The sequence below is a fragment of the Daucus carota genome, chromosome 6 (assembly GCF_001625215.2).
Source record: "Daucus carota subsp. sativus chromosome 6, DH1 v3.0, whole genome shotgun sequence".
Classification (NCBI taxonomy): Eukaryota; Viridiplantae; Streptophyta; class Magnoliopsida; order Apiales; family Apiaceae; genus Daucus; species Daucus carota.
The window spans coordinates 29,207,228-29,216,586 of NC_030386.2; the positions used below are offsets into that span (position 1 = coordinate 29,207,228).

A 9,359-nucleotide genomic window follows, 5' to 3' on the forward strand; every position below is an offset into this window, starting at 1 on the left:
TTCAGAAAAAAAATAAATTAAAAAAACATTATAGAACTATACTTTATAAGAGCCTCAAAATGCGTGCAAACAGTGAACGTTAACAACCCGGTGGGACGGAGGGAGTATATCGAACTTGTGTAAAAATAGTATGATATTGGGCTTTTTAGAATGTTATTCATTTCACAAACTAACAGAAATGTCAACTATTTCGAATTTCAGTAATTATAAAACAAATATGAATATATTTCACTCGTCTCACCGAATTTAAATGTATAAGTCCCTAAATTGAGATGACATTGCGTGTATGTTGTAATATAAAAGTTATTTTAAAAGTGATAAAACTTTAAAGGAGAAGTATTATATATGATGAAAGCTTTATTAATTTAGATAACAGCGAAAAATTTAATAGTAAAAGATTCGGCAGTTACACCGAAAACCGAAGGAAAGCGAAAGGCAAGAAAGCAGAATTAAATAGGTAGCCAATCTGAAAAGAAGATTGTGTTATCCGAACGGATCTTTTAGAAGAATTAAATATATAATAAGATAAATAATAAGTAAAAAAATAAACAAACAGAGGAGGTCGTTTACTTTGATGACAAAATGCGACACTGTTGGATTCTCAACGCTGCAATGTCATCATCATTACATACACAATTACAACTCTACAAGTGTTGTTACTTGTTATTGATGAGCTTCAGTTTGAGACCAAAGAAAGAAACAGGGGAAAACTACTAGCTAGCGCTTGATGAAGTCTTGTTCCACAATGGATATTGATCCAACGGATGCTTGCTCAAACTGGCTCTTTGATTATGGATTGGTTGAAGATATCTCCACCGTTCCGTTTCCGCCGTCCCCGACCATTGCGTTTAGCTGGCCGATCAATTCTTCCTCTATTGCATGGTCTGTGTCTTACTTTTTTTCTATTTAATTATCTGTATGCATGTTATGTTGGTGCTATGTGCATTGCATACGGAGCTTGCCGTTTTAAAATTTACAAAATTATAAAATACATCCAAAAAATTCAAAAATTTGTTTGATGTCCCTAATAAATCAATCCTAGATCCGCCGTGTCTGTGTTTGAGGAATTGTCCTGCCAAAATGATGATCTTGCTTGCCCAAGGTATAGGCCTTCTTTAAGGAAAAAATTCACTTTCTGCATCACACATTGTTAAAATTGAAGTGCGGAGTATATTGGTTCTCTGGTGATAAACATTCGGTCCTCCTAAAACGGCAAGACAAATTGCGATTTTTTTTACAATTTGTAGTGGGTATGGTCGAAACTGAAATATATGTACTTAAGCATGCATCATTTAATCCAGGTTTGAACCCTCAAATGGGTTTCTTTTTATTATTGAGCTTGCAATTTGTGGAATACTATTCACTTATCCATTAAGAACTTCTGACGGTGGTAAGGCTTAGTTGAAATGATGAGTTTGGGATCTACAGAAAAGATATATTAGGTCAATGGATGCTCTTTAAATCCTCGGTGAGCCCTTATATTGAGGAATTATAAGAGGTCCATGGTCTGGAAGTAAATTTGCTAGCACTAGTAGTTCTTCTCTTTAAACAAAAGTTGAAATCAAGACAAAGCCACATAGATTATAGATATAGCAAGATATGAAAGCAATAAAATGAGTTTTTTCTTATGTGTGCATATCAAAGTATTATTTCATGCATTCTAGGCAGCCACGGCAGTTTAACAACTTAATCCTGGTACAATATTTTGGCAGTACTGAGATTGACTGCTCACCTGGGGATTTTGAAGGGATCAAGGAAGCAGCTTCACGAAAGCGGTACAAATCCTGTTTCTTCTGCTAGTAGTTAAAAAATAATAAATCCATGATAAGATGTACTGCTGTTTTACAGTTTTTTTAAGGTTAGGTCTCTGATTCTGTTGTCACTGAATAAATTGAATCACTTTCACTCATGTACTCACTCGCAACCTGTTCTTATCTCTCTCCCTAGTCCTCTACCTATCCAGCAACATGTCAACATACTTGATACTTACCAAGAGAATATTCTCTGTCACCAAACAATAAAGCATAACATGTTTAGCTGTCAATATTCAGGCTCAGGTCAGATGGTTGCAATCCGGCATCTGGCTCCAAAGCATGTCGTGAGAAATTGCGAAGAGACAGACTGAATGAGAGGCATGATATTTATCCTCTTATCTTATACTGTATGTTTCTTTTTTTTAATCTTAAGTGACATTTAGAATTATGTAAAGGTTCATGGAATTGGCTTCCATACTGGAGCCTGGAAGGCCAGCCAAAACTGACAAGACTGCTATCCTAAGCGATGCTGTCCGGATGGTGACACAGCTACAAAGTGAAGCCAGGAAGCTTAAAGAATCAAATGAGGAATTGCAGGAGAAGATTAAAGAATTAAAGGTGTGTTTCTCATACTTTTAAGTTTCAAAAATATTCATTGGCTTCTGAATCTCAGTTCTATTTTTTACTAAGACAATGCTTTCACTTTCTGAATCATTCCAGGCTGAAAAGAATGAGCTTCGTGATGAGAAACAGAGGATAAAGATGGATAAAGAGAAGCTGGAGCAGCTTGTCAAATCCTTTGGTACACAACCAGGCTTTTTGCCCCACCCCTCCACTTTGGGGGCTTCATTCTCTCCTCAAGGACAAGCTGCTGATAACAAATTGATGCCTTTTGTTGGATACCCTGGCCTTGCTATGTGGCAATTTATGCCGCCTGCTGTAGTTGACACATCACAGGATCATGTGCTCCGTCCACCAGTTGCTTAAGTGGAATGCTTAATAAATGGTTTGATGTCCCTCACTCGATGTATTGTTGTCTTCTCTTTCATGTCATTGAACTTTATATTTTGGGATCTGAAATGTGTAAACCTTACTGTCTGAACAGTTTAACATTCACTGATTGCATGTGGTGTACAATAAGATGTGATTTTGTTTTGTTTAACACAGTATTTGATTAGGAGATATGTTTCTATAATTTGTCATATGTGATCTCCTAATTTCTGTTGTCCATTAGGCCATTACTGCGGGAATATTGTTAGCATGATTGTTCTGGGGAAGTGTTTATGTGCAGATGGGCTTGCTCTCATATCAACTACCTAGATTTAGAGAAAACTTTTCGCATTACTTCTGTGATGGGGTCGAATTCAGCTTTGAGTTAGTTTTAGATATTGTGCAGAAATTAATTTATTTGAAAGACAGCAGTAAATTCCCTTTTCTTTGTCATTCCCTCTTTTGAACAAAAAATCTAGACACATGGAAAGATAGATATATGTATCCGATCCTATACAAGCTAGAATTATGTATCCGGTCATATACAACCTAGATCACCATTTAATAACTTGGTGCCGGGAGACTATACATACGTAAAAACAATTCAATGGAAACTAAAACTATAACGAAGGAATATATGGACTTCAACAGGGCGATTTGACCCTTCAATCCGGTACTTAGCAAGATAAATATGACAGGGCATAATCCATGAAACTTAGATTAGAAGTTTTTTCTTATACTCATTTATAAGACTTATACTCATTTATGTATGCAGTATTGCAGTGAATCCACTTGGGACTTCTCTGTCTCAGTTTGTTTACTAAAAAGCGTTAACTCTTTGAATATTTTAAGTTCTATAGTTAAAAGTTGAAAGGTTCAAGGTTTTGCATGTAGGTACCAATTCAAAAGTTCGACCCTGATATAGTTACCAAAATTCAAAAGTATGTTTAAACCGCGATTTAGAGTAAATATAAATTCATATTAGTGAGATAGTTATCTGCCTGCAAATGGATGTGAATCATATCACATCCAATGTATTGAGATGAAAAGAGCATTCAAGAGAATGTGGCTGAAAAATACAGGGCTTAGAGAAACAATGACACCAGCATGAGAATAGCAAAGCCAATAGATGAAGTAGTCCTCACTTTAGCAGCTGAAAATGGTGGAGGTTGGGTAGACAGTGCGTTGGCTGGATCAAAGCTCTGCGGAGACCCTGTTAGAGGAAAACTAGGAATTGCTGTAGGACCTGTGTTAGCTGGTTGTTGAGATGTTGGCGTTTCTGTAGGCGAGGGGAAGAAAGCAGCAGGGGAGGTTGAGGGATCAGAAGGCTGAGCGGTGATGTCTGGCGATAAAGCAGGTAATGGGGCTGATGCTGCAAGTGTTACAATCTCAACTTTCATTCCTAAGCTGCAGTGTCCACCTGCTCCACAAATGAAGTATCGGCTCCCTGGAGAAGTGAGAGAGATGGGCGTGGCACCACTCGGATACACCTGGATTGGATTACTACTCTGGCAGGCATCATAGTCCTCCTTTGAAACTTCCAGAACATTGTGATTTGGTGTGTACTGAAAAACTGAAGCGTGATGAAAGAGCTTGTTAATGAAATATCCCAGGTCATTAGATCAATTCTAGCAAGAGTGGCATCTTTTTAAATAATGGGAAATTGATACAATATATTTATACTTACTCAGACTGTCTCCGACTGAAAATGCCTGGGATGATGACCACGCTTGTAAGTTGGTGGCAGTATCCCACCCCCCTGTTGAACCTCCTACAGTGAAAGTAGTTGTTGCGATAACTGAGTTAACGATCATGGCTGCTGCAGCCAAGCACAATACTAGTGTTCTTACCATCGACATTGCTGATCAAGACTCAAGAGGCAGCTCTAACAATAAGAATGTCTGTTTCGAAAGAGTGATAGATGGTATGGTCTGAGTTTTAGTTCGAACAAAGCTAGACTATTTATATACAGGCATAGCAGGACAAAAAAATACCTTTTAGTTATAATATATGACTGGTTTAGGTATGTATATACTTTAGACTCCAGAAAGTTTTTTGCTGTCAGGTTAGAAAGCTAAAGGGCTGACTAATGAATATTGTGATATTGAGATATTAGAAGCTGGAGTTGTTAATCTTGTTTAATTATGGAATTAGTTGCCTTTCCATAAAGGTTGGGTTGACCTAAACCAAATAACTAGTAATTAAATTGTTTCCTGGCCACGCAGTATAACACAACTAATACCAGACCAAATACCATAATATTTGTTGTTTGTTTGACTGCAGTATATCATTATATTTCTTGAAAACTATATTACTATCTAATCTGTATTTCAACCAATAACTTGTAACTGGACAACTGGTCTATGCCTGTGGTGGCTTCAACACAAGACTCAAATTGTCCTCGTATACATCGTGGCTCAATGAACATAACCGCCAGTCAATCAGCGTCCGAGCAATAGTAATACCTCAATCTCCTAACCTTTACATTTCATAGTTGCCCCCTTTATGTGCTAAGCTTCAGAACACTGATTTTACGGCTGAAGTAAGTGCAGCTTTGTAATGTAGCACTTCCATGGAAGAGTTGCTATAAATGCAGGTAAGTCATTTCTTCTTCTCTGCATTCTCTAATGGCAATTTCCATCAGTTCACCGCCTGTGGAAGGCAATACATCGCAGCATTGCCTTCTTGGTGCAATTAACTGCATAAGCAATACAAGAAAAGGTTGTTATCATCACATCATAGTAGTGCTTCAAGAAAACTAAAATTTTGAAAGAATAACCTTAATTAGAAAGCCGAGAACCAAAAAGATCTAGTTCAGCAGCTTATTGTGCAGTGGTTCCAGAAATTAAGCTTCTCAGTTGAATTTACAAATTAATCAGTTACTTTGGGGATCAGTAAGAGATAGCATGTTAGATATAGTACAAGTTACCATATAAGTTCCAACACAACACAAGGGTATCATAAAAGCTTGTCACAAATTTTACTGGTTTAATGGCCTTCGGCTTCCTAACAAGATTGAAGGCGGGCCTCCACGCCTACCCCCATCAAACTCAACTCAACTTTTCTCGGTTACTAAAATGAGCTCATTTATTATAAGCTAAGAAATAATAAAAGGAATGCTCACAGCTCACATGCGGTGCATAACCTCGACAAAGTTGAACACTCGACCTCATTCAACAGAAGAGCTAATTGGCCTTTGGTCGGCTTCCTTCAGAATAGTATTAAATTTTCATAAATAAACACATCTGCAAACCCAACTTGTTGTTAACAAAATTTGAACTCATGTCATGATCTCCGTTAAAGAGAGCGATAGATATTGTTAAAAGAGTGAGGGAGATATATAGACATGCCTCCAGTGCCCTACTTATCTCTAAGCAGTCGAGAGAGGAGGCATTTAGGTATGAATGTAGCAGTGTGACATATAGGTTGGAGCAAGTTTAAATTTTTTTGAGTTAAATTTTAAAAGAAAATGACGTGGATATGATATAGATGACAGACTTTGGTTCAGCAAATGAAGCGTGCTTAATTCTCGGTATCTAAAAATATTGCTAACAGGTCTCTGCGTTGGAGTGATGTTTTTTTTACATATTAGGTTTATGGACTGACACATAGACTTTAAAGCTAACAGGGGACGTGCGTTGGAGATGCTCTTAATCAATAAACTTCGGACATATAAATATCAAGTTAGTTATAATCTGAAAATTAACTTAATAATTACCTGGGCAAGGCTGGGATTAAGTTTCTGGGAGAACACTCTAATCTCTTCCAGTTTGCGAGGCGAACCAAGGTCTCGAGTGCAGTTATCAGGTGTCAGTCTCCTGTAAATACTCCGTATTCCATCAATGTTCTCACTCTGTATTTCACTCCCTTCAGAAAACACCCGATTCATGAAGAAAACAGCTGGTCTTCGACACTGATTCTCCTCATAATCTCTTACATCAAGGTTAAAATAATAGTTCAAATGATTTCCCTTCTTAAAAGGCTTGAACGTCTTCTCTGCACGAAGCATGTAAGGTAAAGGAACATGCCTCGCGTACACTTGAACTGCATAGCCCCAAGACACCGAAACTGTCCATGAAAACCATCTGTCGTAACACACTGTTTGCTGCATGATCCTGTGAGGATCATACTTTGCAGCTTCATATAGATGTCCCAGTGCCTTTTTCGATGTCATGTTGGGAAAAATTGGATCCAAAATATCCAAATGATGGAGTGATAATAAGGGTGCTAATGGATGTGCAGCTAACAATCCAAATATATCTCCCCTCATATCCAGCTAATCCATTTTTTAAACAACACAATCACAAACAAACAAACAAACAAAAAACTATATCAGATCGATGAAAGTGATCACATTCGCAATTTGTTAGCTAAATCTAGAACAGTTGAATAAGGAAATGCTAGATATTACCTGATGAAAACCTGGCTCTTTTGTTAAGGATACTCCGAGCTCGGCTAAACAAGAAGAGATCCTACCGTCGCTGCCATAAAGATAGGGATATCTGTCCATACACGAATCAAAATTGTTGGCTAATACTTTTGCCAGGGGATAGCTGATCGCGAATCCACCTCCTCCATAAGCCATTTCGAAAGAGAAGAACTTGTTCTGTGTATAGCTCTCCGAATGACTCCCAATATAGTACCATAAATTATGATCATACTTGGACAGGACTTTCACCAAATTCTCAGGAAAAAACACAGTGTCGTCGTCTCCAAACACAAACCACCTGACATTCGTATAATTAAGGGCGACAGTCTCAGACACGACCCGCGCCACGCGTATAGCAGACCGGAGTCCTCCTCTGTACGTGTACCTAAAATGACTAGTGTCCCCTGAAATGCACATAGGAGGGAAGGAATCATCCTCATTGCCTTGATCTAATAAAGTTACATTGGAATTAATGAACACACATCCTCGCATTTTCTTCCGCTTCCACCACAGACGAACGTAATCTCTGCGGCGCGGCCACGACATGTTATTCGATGCAACTCCGAAAACAATATGATCAAGAGAGGTTGGCGAAGAAACATCCTGCAAAGAAACAGAGAAATGCAGGGGCTTGGAGTTTGAGTTCGGGACAAGGACTGATGAAACAACGAGATATGTAATAAATATCGAGGCTGAGATTAAGATCAAGCCTCTAAGGCCATTAAATTTACGAGACTTGGGTGATTCATGAAGGAACTGCATTTTTGCCAGAGCTGCAGAGATCAAGAGGAATGAACAGTGTGATATAGTACTGGTCCAAATATTTAGGGAGTTTGGTGAGTTAGTAGGACACCGTGACTCACGGCGTGGTCGATGTTTGAAAAATCATGTTAATCTTTTTGACGAGTTAGATCCGTATGATGATAAATTGAAAAATTGGCATTGTTATTTACGGTTTTTATGAGAAACTTTTGAGGAGCTGACAAGTGTCAATGTTTAGACTTTGAAGTCTTAAGAGGTGTGATACTTTCGATGACCATGGACAGCACGAGGGTTAATATCAATGGATGGGTAGAAATTAGATCTGTGATACGTTTTGGGCATTTTCTGACTTTTAAGAAAATTAGTTAAAATGTTAATGGTGACAACAAATTTTGACTTTAAAGTTGCAGCATATATTAAAACTAGTTAGCATTGTCGGCTAATCAAAATAAAAACAAAACCCACGATTTAATCGAATTATCAAAATACTGAGCGAATGTGTTGAGTTAAACATGTTTACATGTGCGTGAACAAAATGACTTCTTTCATGAAAAACAATAAATATACTCTTAAATAGGAGTACATGATTGGAAACCACTTCTTGTTAATTCAATTGTATTTTGTAAGTATTTACAATGATACCAGTTAATAACATATAAAATAGAATTAATTACACTAATAAATGAAGAGAAACTTAAAAACAGCTTAATAATTTATTTCAAAAAAAACTGCTTAATAATTAATATAGAAGAACTTACGCAGTGCCCATAAATGATATTTTCTGCAAAAATATTACTTTTATAAAATTAAACAGACAGTTATACAAGAATTCACTCATAAGAAATAAGAAATGAGTAAATAATTATGAAGGATTTAGTGATTTACGATAGTATCTCACTTTGTTAAATCTCGTCATGTTCCCCGGAAAAATAACCCTCACCATGTGATTTGTTTGGTCACGAATTGATAGTATATCCTCCTCACATTGGTGTAATCAGTCTTCCATTATTAAAGTTTACATATGGGTAATATTGAATGACACGTCTAGTATTTGAATTGAAGTTTTTTAGCACAAATATTTGCATTAACCGGTACATATATTGACTCGTTTATAATTATGATTATATTAAGAGGTGATTGTTTTTTTAACTACAAAGTGTTTTGTTTATTATCACTATCGCCTCTCAATGTAGAAGTTTCTTTTACTAATTTCACACATAGAGATTTAAATTATTTTGTTTTTTTCATTTCTATCTATGTTTATTGTATTAAATCTCTAATATTCGATACATAATTAATCGCAAAAGATCATAACAAAAGCTAATTTGAGAAAATTGTGAATAAGTATACATTAAAGTTTTTGTAAATTTTCTAACATATTTTAATAACTCTTTTGGCAATTTGTTGTATTAAAACCAATAATT

The 9,359-nt window shown here is 36.6% G+C and overlaps 3 protein-coding genes across 3 annotated transcripts; 1 reads left to right on the forward strand and 2 right to left on the reverse strand.

Annotated features, from left to right (window-relative positions):
• Positions 1–611: 611 nt before the first annotated feature.
• Positions 612–2,916, forward strand: LOC108226669 (transcription factor bHLH115). The gene is made up of 5 exons (XM_017401662.2): positions 612–882; positions 1,713–1,775; positions 2,052–2,132; positions 2,210–2,372; positions 2,475–2,916. The coding sequence occupies exons 1-5, from the start codon at positions 728–730 to the stop codon at positions 2,739–2,741; spliced, it is 729 nt and encodes a 242-aa protein (XP_017257151.1). The 5' UTR covers positions 612–727; the 3' UTR covers positions 2,742–2,916.
• A 786-nt stretch (positions 2,917–3,702) lies between these two features.
• On the reverse strand, positions 3,703–4,836 carry LOC108225590 (uclacyanin 1). The gene is made up of 2 exons (XM_017400496.2): positions 4,432–4,836; positions 3,703–4,317 (listed from the first exon to the last, which is right to left on the reverse strand). Exons 1-2 carry the CDS (start codon positions 4,601–4,603, stop codon positions 3,830–3,832), a joined length of 660 nt encoding a protein of 219 aa, XP_017255985.1. The 5' UTR covers positions 4,604–4,836; the 3' UTR covers positions 3,703–3,829.
• A 135-nt stretch (positions 4,837–4,971) lies between these two features.
• Positions 4,972–8,142, reverse strand: LOC108225589 (uncharacterized). The gene is made up of 3 exons (XM_017400495.2): positions 7,156–8,142; positions 6,463–7,020; positions 4,972–5,442 (listed from the first exon to the last, which is right to left on the reverse strand). The coding sequence occupies exons 1-3, from the start codon at positions 7,933–7,935 to the stop codon at positions 5,329–5,331; spliced, it is 1,452 nt and encodes a 483-aa protein (XP_017255984.1). The 5' UTR covers positions 7,936–8,142; the 3' UTR covers positions 4,972–5,328.
• Between the last annotated feature and the right edge of the window lie 1,217 nt (positions 8,143–9,359).

Bases quoted from the DNA above. Each gene is read 5' to 3' on its own strand.
- LOC108226669 (XM_017401662.2), top strand. From the start codon at position 728: ATGAAGTCTTGTTCCACAATGGATATTGATCCAACGGATGCTTGCTCA. The intron at 1,776-2,051 runs GTACAAATCCTG...GTCAATATTCAG, and splicing joins GAAGCAGCTTCACGAAAGCG to GCTCAGGTCAGATGGTTGCA. The intron at 2,373-2,474 runs GTGTGTTTCTCA...GAATCATTCCAG, and splicing joins AGAAGATTAAAGAATTAAAG to GCTGAAAAGAATGAGCTTCG.
- LOC108225590 (XM_017400496.2), bottom strand. From the start codon at position 4,603: ATGTCGATGGTAAGAACACTAGTATTGTGCTTGGCTGCAGCAGCCATG. The intron at 4,318-4,431 runs GTAAGTATAAAT...ATCACGCTTCAG, and splicing joins TTCAGTCGGAGACAGTCTGA to TTTTTCAGTACACACCAAAT.
- LOC108225589 (XM_017400495.2), bottom strand. From the start codon at position 7,935: ATGCAGTTCCTTCATGAATCACCCAAGTCTCGTAAATTTAATGGCCTT. The intron at 7,021-7,155 runs GTAATATCTAGC...AAAATGGATTAG, and splicing joins AAGAGCCAGGTTTTCATCAG to CTGGATATGAGGGGAGATAT. The intron at 5,443-6,462 runs GTAATTATTAAG...TTGCTTATGCAG, and splicing joins TTAATCCCAGCCTTGCCCAG to TTAATTGCACCAAGAAGGCA.